The 16302-nt window shown below is 38.3% G+C and overlaps 1 protein-coding gene across 2 annotated transcripts in view; it reads left to right on the top strand.

The window, feature by feature from the left end:
* BRAF (B-Raf proto-oncogene, serine/threonine kinase) overlaps positions 1 to 16302 on the top strand; it is an 82046-nt gene that overhangs the window by 49292 nt on the left and 16452 nt on the right. Inside the window, exons 8-13 of one of the 2 annotated variants that reach the window (XM_076340193.1) lie at positions 6645 to 6804; positions 8416 to 8452; positions 9868 to 9987; positions 12694 to 12830; positions 13545 to 13662; positions 14385 to 14469. In XM_076340193.1, coding sequence (XP_076196308.1) covers positions 6645 to 6804; positions 8416 to 8452; positions 9868 to 9987; positions 12694 to 12830; positions 13545 to 13662; positions 14385 to 14469 — 657 coding nt within the window. The remainder of the gene's footprint in view (positions 1 to 6644; positions 6805 to 8415; positions 8453 to 9867; positions 9988 to 12693; positions 12831 to 13544; positions 13663 to 14384; positions 14470 to 16302) is intronic. The other variant, XM_076340202.1, reaches the window with a different exon arrangement.

Genomic DNA, 16302 nt, shown 5'->3' with positions numbered 1-16302 from the left:
AGATGCTATTGTATGAGCATATAGCAATGTCCAAACCTTTCTCCAGTTATCCTTTTGCCTTTCTTTAATAATACTTCTCTGCTTTTTAAAGGCATAATTGTGGAAATATTAATTCCTCTGAATTTTTTTTAGAGTAAAAAAAAAAATGCTGGGCTTTTCTATAAAAACATATACTTACCCACAGTTTTGTTAAAGGGTACTGCTACAATATGGGACAACAGTTCAACTGGAATAAAAAAAAAGGTCTGACATTTGAGGTTATCTTGTCTGGGAAGAGAGTAAGGGATTGAAATTTGAGAGTTGGGCAATGGGATTGAAAATATGAGGAACTAGCGCTTTATTAACACTTACTAGTTTAATAATTGTTCCTTTGATTTCTCTGTTCTCCTAGCATCTTGCATGGCACAGCCCACAGAGGAAGGGATGTTAATAATCGTTTGGTAAACCTGAGGAAAGAGAAGGCAAACATCCTTCTTCATCTTTAGCCTTGTGAAGGGATTCCAGCTGCAGGCAAAGTGCCCAAAGAAAGGAAGAGTTTGTGTTGCAAGACAAGCTCAAGAGCAAAGGCGTGTGTGACATGCTGAGAAATTGTCAAGGGATCAAATGGAGAAGTTGGAAAGAGAAAGGGACATAAAGGAAAAGACCATTGGACATAATGCAAAAGCTGCTAAACATGCTGGAGAACTTTGTTTCACTTTGCTCATGTGTAACATCCTAAAGCAATGCAGTCCTGTAGCCTTTCATTCTTCCAACTGTAAGCCGTAGGCAGTCCCTCCAGACGTTCTACTGTAGGATAAGGGCGCACATATGGTCCCACTTGCACATTTCTGAACCCCTTATAAAAATGTGTCCAGCCTCCACATTAGGTCTTCTGTCCCATTTTAGTTCTTTCAGTTTGCACTATCCTGTTGTGCCAAAGCAGTCATTTTAGTTATAATCTGCACTTAACTGGAAAGAATTATTAAAAGTGTAGGTCTCCCTAATAATAGCCATTTGCAATAAAATTGAAGTATGCAAACTGTATATAATACATTGTATTCATTTCATTCATTGCACTATCATAAAGTTTCTTCTGTATCTTTGCTCGTAAAATATGAGCACAGAATTTCTGTGAACCCAGTTCCCTGGATCTTACAGGTATACAAAAAGGGGAGAGATTAGCTATTCAAAATATTCCAAAGTTGTCTTTTTCAACTTCCATCTATTCTCTCAGATGTTGTGATGTTGGGCAAAACAGCAATCTCATGAGGCAGATACTGTGGCAGGGTAAGTAACCTGTGGAGTGGGTGGTAAGGGGGCGCATGGTCAGACTTTGAATAGCACAGAGGCAGGTTAGACTCGATATAAAGTGAAAGCGTCTGCTTTCCTTGAGGCAGAACACTGCTAGTAAGCAGGTTGGCAACATCTTGGCTCTTTGAAAAACAACATTTCCCAACATGCTTAATCTTCTAAATTTGAGGAAGAAAGGGGGACTGTCTGGTGCACCATTCTTGGAAGCTTGCCAGTCCCTGCCTTAGAGCAGGCTCCAGCCTGTGATTAAACACCTCTGGCTTTCCTTTCTGTCTTCCAAATGTTTACTGATCATTCTGCCTCAGCCGAAGATATTTAAATGTCTAGAAAAGCTTCTGAAGAGCCAAGGAAACAAAGACACGGCCTTACAATATTGTATTTAGTACTACAATGCCATTTAGATCCCCATGTGTTTAAGTGAGCAAAAGCTTTGTGTTTTATTGCATAAAATTATGATGAACTTTTCCTCTAAAAATTCTGGCACCAGACCTTTTCCAGACCACTCCATGTAAATGTTAGCAAACTTCCTACAATATCCAACTTCATATGTATTCTTGCTGAGCGTAAAATGCCTGGTATCAGAATCTTTAGAAAAATAATCTTTAGTCTGTACAACAGGTGGGGGAAACCTCTTGTTCCCCAAAACTGTATTTGCAAAAACATGCTAGTGAACTGAAACCTGGTTTGGAGGACTAATGACAACTGTGTGGGTTCTCTTGATAGCCCCTGGTGTATGAAGCTATCAGAAATTTTAGGAAAGCATTGCTAAGCTTTGATCTGGGCCCAAAGGCCAGTATAAATGCACACCATTGTGATAAGCCTGGCAGTTGTTTTTCGCCCACGAGCCAACATGGATGAAAACAAGTTATCATGGTATAGAAGAATGCACTAATCTGTATGAAGTTACAACTGTTGCAGATCTGTCCCATGATGCTTTTAGGCTGACTTCACAGGATGCTGTAAGAGTGTGATCTTCTCTGGCTTGTAGTTACAAACTTGCACTGCTATCCTTTTCTCCAAATCAACATTTGACTTGGGGTTATTGACTATTTCCAGGCTGCAGAAGTGGGGAGAGAAAAAAATTACTTTGTTTTCTGGCAATATTTGTGGAGTACCACAATAATTAAATTAGAACATGTTTGGCCTCCATAATTTGCAGTTTACCTGCTTGCTAGTGTGGCTGAAATACCATTGTATCCCAGATACTTAGCAGTCCTTAGAAACTGCTTGAAAATGGAAGTGCACTGTGTTCTTCATTAACAGCAGTAACAAAAAACAAAGCCAATTCTATGCTGGTGTAAACCAAAAGAAAAAAAAAAAGCCTTGGTATGCACGCATTTTAGCTTGCAATAGGTTTGGCTTGGGTATGAGTATGCAGTCTACCAGGTGAATAGTGTGTACTACACTGAGCCCTCTGGCTAAACTGAGATGCACTTGTTCAGGCTGGGAGGGGAGAAGTAAAATCTCAGTCCAGCAGAGATACTGTCATTTTAAAAGGGAAGTGGCACACGCCCTGTAACTGAAGCTAGGTGAATGTGAATTTTCAGTTTAAGTATTTGCCTCACTACAGCAAAATAAAAATCCAAGCAAAAATCTTGAAGCCCAAACAAACCTTTTTTAAGAAAAATCTTTCCTGAGTAGACCAGCTCTTACATATATGAAACATCACATTGGTGAGTTAAAGGAAATTGAGGAAAATCTGTATTAAAATTTTCTTTTGTATTTGTGAAGTGAACTAACTTGTATCATTGCAAGTTCTAAGATCCGGTAGAGGTACTGTATATGATTTTATAAAATTGTTTGTTTATATATAATATAGCAAGTATGGGCACTTTCCTCTTTCCCGTGGACCCAGTGTTGTAGAATAGTAAATCTGTGGACACATTGGCACTTGCTGTGATTGACAAAGGGTAAAAATCTACATCTGTCTGCAATTACTCTTGTCTCCTGACAAAACCTCTTTGTGTTTTGTCTTGATAAAAAGGGAGGGAACAATGTGCTTATCCCAAATACATGGTTCAAAGAAAAAGCATGTTCTGTCATACTGCCAGGAAAGGTTATAACATGTTAAATCAAGATTTGAGAACTCCATCAGCTTGTTGCCTGGGAAGCTGAGAATCGTTTGTTAAAGGAATGCCCACATCTAAGAGGCTGGAAGAAAGTGTGCAAGATGAGGTGGTATAACCTCTCTAATATCTCAGAATATTGACCTTATTTGTAGAAGGTCTCCTCTAGCTAGCAGGGTGGCTGTTAACTGCTCACAAAGGCCACAGGAGCAACAGAAACTCGGATCCTGGTATTTAAACTGCTGCTCCTTTAAGCCCCAGCCTGCTATACGTGTATGCCACAGTGAACAGTCCTTTGCAGCAGTTGTGTTCTGGTCCTCTTGACTTTTTTTTTGGCAATATGTTTGCTGGCACTATGTTTGCATAGCCTACAGAACTAGTTTTGTAACTCGCCTGGAATAGACAATGTCACTCTTTTCCAAATGATGATGGCTGGTCCTTTTTGCTTCAGTGTCCCTTCTACCCTCCTGGAGTAATTAAAATTTAGGAATACTGTAAGAACGGGCTTTTGGTAGCTAAGAGGATTGCCGCATTCTTTGCGGTGATGTGTTTTCTGTCGTTCAAGACCTTGATGCAGATCAAGGTACAGCTTTTGCCGCACACAGGCAGAGGCTGGTGGTAATCTCTTCTGAGCTTGTGATCTCAGTAGGCCATCTTGGCTAGCAAACCACTTGTCTTTCTCTTCACTAGTTACCTTTTTCAAGCAAAATTCCCATTTAGCGAAAATAACCTACCTTTTTGTAAGTGTCCCAAGGACACCCATTAATGAAATCCTGATTGTATGGAGTGCACAGCTAACTGCTTATGAGATTCCCATCTCTGGATTCTTTGGTGTCTAAAGCCAGAGATCCTCCCAGTAATAGTTTAGAGACTCCAAAAAAGGCAGTTCTTTATCAGCCTGTAATTGTTTTCTAAAGATCTGAACTTCTTCCCGTTAGAACTTAATGAGTAGAAAAAGCTATTCAAATTGTTTTCAAACATCGTATGACATAGCATGCGATCTGTGCTAGCAACATGATGGGCACGATGACCTGTGACCAGAAATACAGAAGTATTTGCAGAGTCCCTTAGCAGATGACCATTTATGACTCAAAGGAGGATGTAATTGAAACAATATTTCTGCAATTTGGTTTTCTCTCCCTTGGCTGGCTTACGATCACAGAAAATCTGATTGCTTCTGTTCTCGTCATGTGGCAGAGCTCACAGTCACTTCTAGTGCAATGATCTGATGTTTGTTGTTACACATTTCCCTTAATTTCATTACTACTGAGAACTCTCAGGAAGTTTGAGCAGGAGTTAGCTATCCCGACAATGACAGGTCTGGCCTGGCTGAGACACTTTTTAGGCTTTTCTTGTGAAATCTTTCTGTGCAGCATCTGATACGCTTGCCTTAACATGAAAATACAGTGCCTTAGAATGTCAACCAAGTCCTGCACTTGTATCTCTGCAGTGTCCCATCTCCTGATGTGGGTTCTAGTTGCATGATTTCCTTACAAAAACGTTCAGGAGTTCAAAACTTCCTCATCTACAATAGAAAAGATTTTACCTGAAGGCACTTGTTAGCAATGAATGAAAACTTCAGCTTATGTGTATGTACATCAATTGCATTTAAAAAATGTTTCTGAAATTCTGAGGATCTTCTGAAATGCTGGGCTGTTCAAGGCCCTTCCTCAGAGATTTGTCTATTGGTAGTTTCAGTTCATTGCTTCCCAGTATCTTCCCAATATTTATATTCTGTCATGTGACAATAGGTAACTTTTTAAAAGAAGTTAAGCAGGGTTAAACCCCCTACCTATTCTTCCCCCTCCCCACTTCCCAAACATAATCTAAGTACTTTATTACAAGACTTACTAGACTGTTGTTTGAATGAATTTGCAAGCGCTGTTTTGCCATTCTCAATTGTGAGACTGTTGGCCAGGAAGGAAAAGGTGACAGGTGCTTAGGATACAGATAGCACTGAGTTCTGGGATCACTGCCAAACTGTATAAACTCTTCAATGAAAGGCAGGGTCTTTAAAGCAGACCCGTTTCTGAAAAAATGTCAAGAGATCCTGTTGAAAATGTTAGTTGCCCCTAAAGATCTTTGGAGAGGCCAAGGAGCGTTCGCTTACAGGAGGCGGCACCAGGACCTATTGCTGCTATATGCTGCTGCATGGTTTATTTCTGAAGCTTCTCCCTGTGGGCATGATAACTAACCCACAAGTAACTGAATGGCTGTAGGACTCGACTCTTCTCTTAGGAGTTGTGTTTTCTATAAGTTCTAAAAACCTTGTTGTCAGATATCATGTATATTTTAACAAAAAGTTTTCTTTGGCAAAGGCGGCAAATGTTTCTCATTGACCTTTTGCCTTATATCCATTAAATTGAGTCGTTAGACTTACCCAAGTCAAGGTCAGTCACTGTTAAGAGATAAATGCCAATTTATTGTACTTAAAATAAATGGATAACCAAAGTAGTGACATTCTGCCTTCTTACAAATGAAAAAGCAAGCGTTTAGATGTTTTGGTTTTTAAATATATGATTCATGGTACCAAATTAAAGACTTTATCTGCGTTTATGACTGGCAGCATTTGTATTTCTTCAGAAAACTTGTCTGGATAGTCTGAACACTTATCTTTCAAGTTCTATTGCATTGCCTAACTGTAGCACTGTAAATAACATTTGAAATGTTGCACTATTCAAAGTTATTTCTTAAAAGGTTGAGGTTAAGAGGTGATATGTTTATTTTTAGTATCAATAATTCATATTGGCCATAATATTAATCAATTATCTTGAGTGACCAGTATGTAATTTTCAGTCTTTCTTTGTTGAACAATAATCCCATCCATACAACTTGTTTTGTGACATCTTCTGACTGTAATGTTGATGTGAGATGTTAAGCATTTTTAGTTCTCAATGGGTTGCCATTAAAAAGAGTGTACTGCAATAAGTCTGAAGTGAGAAAACTGCAGAGTATCTTGCTATCTGCAGTGCATGTTGGGCTATATGAATTTTTCAGATCAGGATTTATTATTACTAGTTTAGTATGGTATGTTAGGGGTTTTTGTTCTGTTTTAACTCAGAACACTTCACAGCCATGTAATTAGGTAGTTTGTGCAGCAGAGAGTTGTTGCAATTGATCATAGGGGAGTAGAGATTGTTCATTATAAATTGTTTTTATGCAGGCCTTTAGATCAGTTTTTTTAATGTACGTATTATTATAGTTGAAAAGGACTTACCACACCCACTATGCAGTATTTGAAGCCATTTGTAGACCTAAATCCTCTTTTTCCTTGACTTTGTTTCTCAGACCACCAATTCTCCCTAGTCCTTCTCCTTCAAAATCCATTCCAATCCCACAGCCCCTCCGACCAGCAGATGAAGACCATCGGAATCAATTTGGGCAACGCGACCGATCCTCTTCAGCTCCCAATGTTCACATCAATACAATCGAGCCAGTCAATATAGAGGTAAGTATTAATAACGTTTGGATCAGGAATAGCAGATTTGATGTTTCCCTTATGAATATCAGTGCGTTAAATTTATCGTGTACATACGAGTGCTGTGTTTCTGAGCTAATCCTTGGTGGAATCTTCATAGATCCCACGTAAGACCTTTTTGCTCTTGAGAGCTGTAAGAATGCAAATAACCCATTCTCCAAAAGGAGAAAGTGCCTTTTGACAGTCCTGTCCTTTCATTTTCAAAGCAACATTCTACCACAAACAACTTTTTTTTTTTTTTCCGTTAGTCCCAAGGCTCGTGCTGCTAGCTGTACCACAGCATTAAGAATAAGAAAGCCAGTAACCACTCTTGCAAACCATTATATGTGTTAAGCATATTTCTTTATATGCAAGATAGGGATTTTTAGTATTTGTAATTCAAGTAATATTTCTGGCATTGAAGAAAATTAAATTATTGTGGTAAACTGATTTACTGAATGTTCCTTAGGATTTCAAGAGCCCAGTATATATTGTTCTGAGCATTCTTTTGGAGTGTTCAGAAACTGCTACACTTAACTTGTTTTCCACATTTTTTGAAATTTCTGGATGCTGAATCGTAAATAGTAGTAATGGTTGATACTAGGTATAAGGCCAGCTAGGACCTTTCAAAATGCTGGTCACAACCACCTCTTTCTAATTTTGCTAACATATACAGCTTGTATTTTACCCTTAAGTCTACTCTCTAGAAATTAGTCATTTTTCAGGTGAGCAGTCTTGAAGTCTGCCTGGACACCGAGGCACAAAATCTGTTTTGCATGTGAGCTGAGTGAAAGGTGAAATGTTAGTTGAGCATTAAGAGTGTGGCCGCGTAGACATTTGCATATGGTATATGGCAGCAGTGCAGCTGAGAGGCAGGACCAGTGCTTTCGGCAGCAGTGCAGGTGTATAAAGGAATAAAGTAATTGTATAACCAAAAAAAAAAAAAAAAAGCTTGATGATGAAAATGGACATACAGAGGGAAACTGGTAGAATTTTCTAATTTTCTTCTGTTTAGAAAATCCTTAGAGTATTTTGCTTTTAGTCTGGATATGTTGTAAAAGGTACTCTCGGTTCAAAGTGGATTGCAAGTGAAAGAAACCTTTTGCAGTTAGTCATTTCTGAGAAGAACAGAGTGCGCCTGGCTATGCAAATGAGGTGCTTTGTTACAAGAAAAAACGAAGCAGAACTCATTTGACTGATGTACCTCAGTACAGGAAATTGGTGTCCCAGCTTCTGATATGACAGTTCAAATAATTTGTGCCACAAACACTGTAACTAGAACGTTTGGTTCGATATTTCTTCATGCATTTTGGCCAACTGCGTGTTTAAATCAATACTTTCGTGTCAGTATCTATTTTGGGTGATGTACATTTCACTTTACTACTGAGAGATGCTGTTTTAAAGCAACTAATTTTGAAAAGTTTAGTAGTTGTTATAAATAGTTCTTTGGAGTCGCTGCTATTAGTAAGCCAGGGTAGGAAACAACTTTTATTTCATGGACAATATATGAGGTTATGGATTCTCAATTTGATCGATCTTGATTATGGAATGTAAATGATAATACCTAAATTACACACAATTTTTTTTTTTTTTTATTTATAGGACTTGATTAGAGACCAGGGTTTACGAGGAGAGGGAGGTAAGTAGTGTTTAAACTAGCTACTGTGCTACATTTAATTACACAACCGCTCTGTCCCTTCCCTTTGTTCTACTTCCTCCTACAAAACACAGGCACAGAGGAAAATATGACTAGAACAAAAAATGAATTTGCATTTGCTTGTCCATGAACTTAATATTTGTCTGACAAAGGTTTGAGTCATTTGCCGGTCATTCTGGGAGTGGGGGAGACAGAAGGAGAAAAAGTTTTGAAGTGGTATCTAGTTTTTTAGTTTTAAAATGGTCTTGCACCATCACTTTTTTGCTGTCACACGCACGCACTCGTTCACTCACATGGCTGCACACAGATATGCTACAACTTCCCAACTCTCTCTCAAAGATTTTTATGCCTGTTGCTACCTTTCCACCCATGGAAACAACGGGGGTTTTCATTGAAAACCATCGACATGGTACATGGACCTTCCATATGAACTGCTGCGTCCCAAAGCAGCGTGAAATACTCCGGTTCTTCTCCCCCTCTACCCCTGCTGAAGATGCTGCTTTGCTGTACTGCATGCCTGTGCTACTCTTGGAACCAGGTTGTTAGGACCGTACGCTAAAGCCAGGTCTTTTTGTTTCCTTCGGTAACAGACAGCCCTAATTCACAGTTGAGTCAGAACTAGTGCCAGAAGATTTCTTTTTCTTCACACGTTATGCACGGGCCTGTTAAGTCACTTCTCCCACTGGCTGTCAAGGTCCTGAGAGGGCTTCTTACGTGCTGTATTTATTCTTACAAATATAATAATAATATAGAAATAATAGAAATAAAGAAATAGTAAGTAGGGCAGGCACATGACAGTTTTTCCAACTCCAAATCATTAACACAATCGTCTCCTACTAATTATAACTTGCTTCAGCCATAAGTAAAGTCTGAATTACCTCAGTGCACTCTATTCTGATCTCTAAGGTTTTGTACTGTGGGCTCTCACTGACTTTTTCTCCCATCCAAATCTGGTAGTTGGTAGGATGGTACCTACCTACTGCGTTGTGTTTGATGGAGCTGTTTTTCTTTATGCCAGCAATAGAACGCTTTTCAAAAAGAAATTTCCTTTAATCCTGCAAGCCTCCTAATTTAAAGTTGCCAGTTTTAGCTCTTTTTGTATGTGTTGATAGGTGTGGCTCTCCACAGTTTTGCCCATTTTGTCCAGCATTTAAATGTTGTGCTATCATGTTGGTTTTAACTTTTGATCATAAACTGTCTGCTTGGCATCTGAAAACAATTGGCTATTCCCAGTCCTGAAACAGTGTTATTAGTAATTGACTTTTTTTTTCCTTCAAAGTACAGAAGCAATCTATGAATAGGAGTCAAAGCATCCTAGTTATTTCCCATGACTTCTTTCATTTCTTCTATGTGTCTGTCTTTCTGTCTCTGCCTGCCCGTCTCTTTCTCTCTAACAGCCCCTTTGAACCAGCTGATGCGCTGTCTTCGGAAATACCAATCCCGGACTCCCAGTCCCCTCCTTCATTCTGTCCCCAGTGAAATAGTGTTTGATTTTGAGCCTGGCCCAGTGTTCAGAGGTAGTTGGGCTCTTCTTTCTTGTTTTCACCCAAACAAAATAAGTAAAACCACAGATGCTGTTTGTGCCTCACCCTCACACCGTGTGTATGTAAGTGTGTGAGTTTATCAAAACACCTCTGTTTTTTGCTTGGCCTGGCTGGAATGCTTTGAATGTGCTTTTCACACATACCCACTCTCACCTTTACACGCTTGAAAATGACTATAAATAAAGTCTGACTTAAATCTTCAAAAGCAAGGAATTTCATAGTTGAGGTTTTTATGTGGACCTTAACGTAATTTTTCTGAACAAAGGTCCTTGGATTGCATTGCAGTGATTTTAAAGACAAAGTGACGTCCTTAACTTAGAATTTCCTTGACTGTTCAGTTTAAGTCAGTTCAGTGCTTTAACAGTTTTCTGTATTTAATATTCTTTGCTTTGAAAAGTAATCTAGGAAATCAAATGTGAATTACAAACATTTCCATTGATATCTTGTTAGGTCTCAAGCTTATCAAGTAATGTGTCATGTCAACTTTCAACAAACACTTCATTTTGAGAATGTGCTATTAATACCGCATTGGGGCCCTAGATGGTTTAGACCATGTAGTTTTTATTTAGTTAGTAAATTTCCAGCGAAACAGTATTTGTTTGTGTCCTGTACCATGTAAAAAAAGACTCTTCCATTTTCACGTCATTGACTCTAGGGGTAATTCAGGCCTAAAGCTGTCAATGGATCTGTTGTTGTATTGTACAAAATCCCAAAAGTCTTTGTGGGATTTCATATGCTGGAGAAACCAACTATTGAGTAATAGCATGAAACGTAAATATTTGTGTCTATACGTATACATGTAGAAATGGGTAGTTCAGTGCATGTAGTGTGGTTTTCAAATGCTACCATCTTGGCTGTTTCAAAGACTTTTGTTTCAGAATATATCAAGAGCAGTTCACCTTATGAACTTGTAAAGTTCTTCCAGAAGTCTTTGTAAGAAGACAGGTGTTCCCAACAAGCAAACTGGCTACAGAATGGAATACGTTATGTACAGCTTCAGAGTCCAAGCTAATGACTTAAGTCCAACATTATCTGAAGTATTCTACTCTAATAACTTGGAAAACAGGCCATCTGGTATTATAATGAACAGATTAACTATAATGTCCTACCATGTGCTATGAGCGTTTTTGGTGAAGGGTGAATATTACGCTAGTGTTTCTATATCGTGGTATTAAAATTTAAGTAGGAGACTTTAGTTACCTCTAAAGAAAACGCATTCTAGTAGAGCTTTGCTATTACAGAGAAAGTCTGTAACCCAGTAAACTTTTGGAAAATTGCTCGTGTTCTGGGAACATCATACATTTAATTCCATATATGTGTGATTTCAGACAAATAATATAATAAATATATGACAGTATAGTGACCGTAACATGAATATGAACAAAAGTCCATCCTCCAGGTCACTGGCTTCCAGCTGCTTGTAAATATAGTTGGGGTGCCCAGTATGCATCATTATTGTTGCTTTAGCATATGGGACAAAGTTTATGGATGCTGCGTCCCATTTTTGATGTGTTGGTATGTCATTATTTTGTGCTTCCACATCTAAATGTATGGATTTTAGCTCAGTGAGGACAGGCAGTGATGGATATATATAGTCTGATAAATTAGCACGCACTGAGTGACTGAACTCAAGCAACAGTTTTTAAAAGTCACAGAGTCAATTTTTGAACTCAAGTTGGCATTAGGAGATACTTTTTTGGTAAGAAGGGGGCTTCTGAAGGAATATGAGGAGGATTATTGTCTTCTACCAGTTCCCAGAGCACTGATGTGAGAGAAAGCGTTGGAATGTTGGAGGTCTTGTACAATGACATACATTGTTTAGCAGAGCAGCATGAATTTAATTAACAGTTGACCCTATTTTGTGTCCTTTGCAATGGGAGGGTCAGCATAACCTTGTTACGAATAATTATGGTGTATTTTAAAAAGCAGTGTCTAGTTGAAGTGCTCTATTTGTAAAGAGCCATTGAGGCTCTGAAACACAGCTCTGTTAGTGACATTTTCCTGCATAGATTTGTTTAGATAACATATAGGCTACAGATGTACTGTTCTTTTTGTATTTAATAGAATATGCTTCAAATAGCTAGCTAAAGTACTTGTTCTTTTTTAATCCTTTCTACGGTCTAATATTTACTTTTAAATAAGAGCTCTCTGCTAACAGATAGCTTTAAAACAGCCAAATGGTTTTCAGGTGGCACTTGGAGACTCAACTAGAAAACATTTCAATTTTTTGCATTTAGTCTATTTTGATTCCAAAGTACAGTATTTCACCTATTTATTGGGTCCCTAAAAGGTTAACTACAAGAAATCTGAGAGGTAGCTGCTGCTAACTAAAATGCTACTACTTTTCTTCTCAAAGAAACTGGTGGAATTAAAAAATAGTTTGTTTTGTTTTGTTTTTTTCTATTTAAAGAGGCATTGTCCTTCTGATAATTCATGAACAAGAGACTGGGGACTATCTGGTATACAGGGATGTTTGCTATAGACTTGTCTCTTCCTGAAATCTAAGACTTGCACTAATCTAATATTAGGACAATATTCCTAGTATATGTTTGTTCCCTCTTAACATTTACATTGATGTTTGGAGACACTGCATCTTAAACACAATTCTTGCACCTAATATCAATACATTCTTGTAAGCTGATTTCTTATAGATAAAATTGTCCTGTTTCTGAAATTTAGGTTCAACTGCAGGTTTGTCTGCAACACCTCCTGCCTCTTTGCCTGGGTCACTCACCAATGTGAAAGCGTTACAGAAATCACCAGGACCCCAACGGGAAAGGAAATCATCCTCATCCTCAGAAGACAGAAATAGAATGGTAAGGGAAAGATCAGCTGTTTTCATTCGTAGTATGGTATATTCATAGTATAGAAATACTACACAACCATGTTCCTCTTACTTTTCTTTCATCAAAGCCTTCTGAATTATTTTGAAGATGAGTATGGTAATGATCAAGGACTTTAAAACAATAAATAATAGAATATTGAAATTGTGGGACTGATAAATAAATCATTTAAATAATTGACTGTACTCACTTTTACTGCATTGCACCCAAACGTCTTGGTGTGCTTCATATTATAATGCCCGTTTCCCTTCAAATAACAGCTTAATTTTTCTCACCATGACTTATGAACTTTGAAAGTTCTCTAGTGATTCTCAAATGTAACAATACATAAAAAGTCTGCATTTTTTTAAATTCATAATTTAGCATTATGATTGAGTAAGAATTGAAAAATAAATGGGTCTTTCTTTTTGGTGCGAGTTTCTTAATATTTACTGGTTTTAATACTGCCAGAAACTTGTGGCAAATATTTCATGCCAGGAAATAACTTAGTACACCTGTGTGCTGAGGTTTTGTGTATGGCTGGCTTGAAAAGTCAAATGCAATATCTGAAAAAGAAAGTCCTTTTAGGACTTTAATAGTACGAAATGCTGATACCAGATCTTTAACAAAGGAGCTGTTTTCACAGACATTAATGCACTTGCTTTCTTCCTTTTTATTGTTTATGCGTATATATATATATATATAAAGAAAACCCTTGGTCGGCGGGATTCAAGTGATGATTGGGAGATACCAGATGGACAGATCACAGTTGGACAAAGGATAGGATCTGGATCATTTGGAACAGTCTACAAAGGAAAGTGGCATGGTACGTGGCCATCATGGCAAACAGTTATTCTTAAGCAAGTAACATTGCCTGCTGGGGGTCACCCAGCTGGCAAGCAGCTTCACAGAAGAGCGCCTGGGGATTCTGGTGGACACCAAGTTGAACATGAGCCAGCAGTCTGCCCATGCCACAAAGAAGGCTAATGATATCCTGGGCTGCATTAGGCAAAGCATTGCCAGCAGGTCAAGCGAGGTGACCCTTCCCTTCTACTCAGCACTGGTGAGGCCACACCTGGAGTGCTGGGTCCAGTTCTGGGCTCCTCAGTACAAGAGAGACATGGACATACCGGGGAGAGTCCATTGACGGGCCATAGAGACGATTTTTAAATTAATAATTAGTGTGCTAAATAGGTAATGTTAGAACTTCAAACCGTTTAGAAACTCAACTCTTGCATGTTCTTCTGAATTAAGTAATTATTAGGGTAAAGATGAAACATAGTTACTAGAAAGGCTGCAGTATCCGTCTTGATGAAGGAGGATTTCAAATGTGTATTTGGAAAGCTTTGACTTGGCTAGGATTTCTCAGAGTGAAATAAGAATAGTGTTTATATATTTTACAGAATATTTACTTATTTTAATATCATAGTGGTTTATTTCATGAAAGCTAGAAAATAGGGTATCTCAATATTTCTGATGCTCTCTATAGCATTTTCTGAATAGAGGAATATGTATCAATGGCACTTTTTAAAAATTGCTATTTTAAAGGTGATGTGGCAGTGAAAATGTTGAATGTTACGGCACCCACACCTCAACAGTTACAGGCTTTTAAAAATGAAGTAGGAGTGCTCAGGTAAGAATATTTTTAATGGCATAAAATAATGTGTGTAGATTTATGCTTCATTAATCATTGGATTTTAGATTTCCATTAGCACACATTGCTCTTATTCCTCCATGATGATACTTCGGGCAGAAAATATAACTTGCCATTTTAAAATACTTCTTTGTATCCACTGCTAGTTCTTCCTTTCCCTGTATGTTTTTGTCTATACACCTATGTTGTGAATATACGTATGTCCAAACACTCAAGACAGGACTGGTTTTTGCTATTGCACTACCCCAGGGCACACTCAAGCCTAAATGTGAACCGTAGGCCGGCCTTTCCTCTCATCCACGTTTTGAGATTGAAGGAGAGTATGACTACTTGGTTTTGGGCTACAGCACTGCCCGTATTATCCATTGTTTAATAGTTTCTGTTCAGTAGCATTGACTTCTCTTTGAGGTTTTTTAAATGTATTTCTCATAAAGTCACTTCTTGATTTCCTTTTCTCATGTCTACTGCTTGTACTTTCTCAGAGGAAGTATTTGTCTTGGGTTCAGTTCTTAAAAGACGATCCATCAGCATGATACAATAGAATATTTATTGGGGAAGACCATTAGCATCCAAGTACAATCTTGAGCGGTCTTGAGCATAATTCTGTTTTAAGAAACAAAATAGAAAGAAGGTTTTTGCCTCTGGAAAACTGATGTGTTGAGCTGGGTGTCTGTGCTGGAGGAGCATCCCCAATAAGCTACACGGTGAAAAGGGGATGGTCAGCTTTTCTCCCCAGGAAATGTTAGTTCTGAAAACTCTAAGCCCACAGCTGTGGAAGTAGAGGTTTTCTGGGTTATGCTACTTTGGATATCTCTGCATATTTTTGACATACCTGCTCAGGAGAACTGAATGAAATAAAAAAAATCTTGTATTTCATACCTAGTCCAGATTTCTGTTGGCAGTCCCATTTCTCTGTTGTTGATAGTTTCAGCACTTACAGTAAACAGTCAGTTATCCTATCCTTTGACCCAGATGAGCCAGATTTACCTGTAGTTGTGCCTTTTCCATTATGCGTCATCGTTACTTTCTTAGCTTTGAGGTAGGATTTGCAAGAAACTACTTATTTTTTGTTCACTCAGCAGTTACTCTCAGCATCACTTGGCAAATCCTTGAACCTGAAAAAGGCACAGTCACGTAGAGTAGAATTGTCCTAGTCTGCATTGCTGAGAGGACAAAGGGGTTCATACTCTAGGCTCCCATGTTAGTTTTTTAATATAAGAAAACATAAAGAGCTCTGCCATCTTCAGTAGCAGCATAGATTTAAGAAGCTACCACAGGTTTTAAGCTTGGTCTGTCAGGTTTCATCAACAGTGAGCTGACTGCCTTCGGTACCAAGCTGTGTTCAAAGAAGATTGCCTTTATTTTTTCCCAGGTCCTGGGAAAGCTAGGAAATACTCCAGAATTCTTAGGTGCCTCATCTTTGTAATATCTCATTGGTATGTTTGGAGGTATCTAGTTCTTCATGTCCGTTTGATGACAATAGGAATGTGATTGACTTTGCCTGGAGGGTGAGGAGAATCTTTCAGATTTCACAGTGTATCAGTAGATTCTTTCAGGCCTTGAATCTACTGGGATATCTACTGAGATAATCCTCTCTGCATTGTTTGTTGTGAAGTTTTTCTGTCTGGAGTTGCTCTGTCTTTGAAGTAGGTTTGATTTAATCTGGCCAAATCTCTGTGGTGAACTCCAATCTCTTCCCAGTGCTGTTTGGAAACCAGTTCATATCATAACCTTACTGAGGTACAGTTTTCATACCTGTTTCCATCCTTCCTTGTATGCTGGCTCCATAGAGAGTACAAAATTCTTGTCAAA

Source organism: Aptenodytes patagonicus, chromosome 1 (assembly GCF_965638725.1).
Source record: "Aptenodytes patagonicus chromosome 1, bAptPat1.pri.cur, whole genome shotgun sequence".
Lineage (NCBI taxonomy): Eukaryota > Metazoa > Chordata > Aves > Sphenisciformes > Spheniscidae > Aptenodytes > Aptenodytes patagonicus.
The sequence above is the reverse complement of the archived record's forward strand: the minus strand, read 5'-3'. Positions and strand labels throughout refer to the sequence as shown.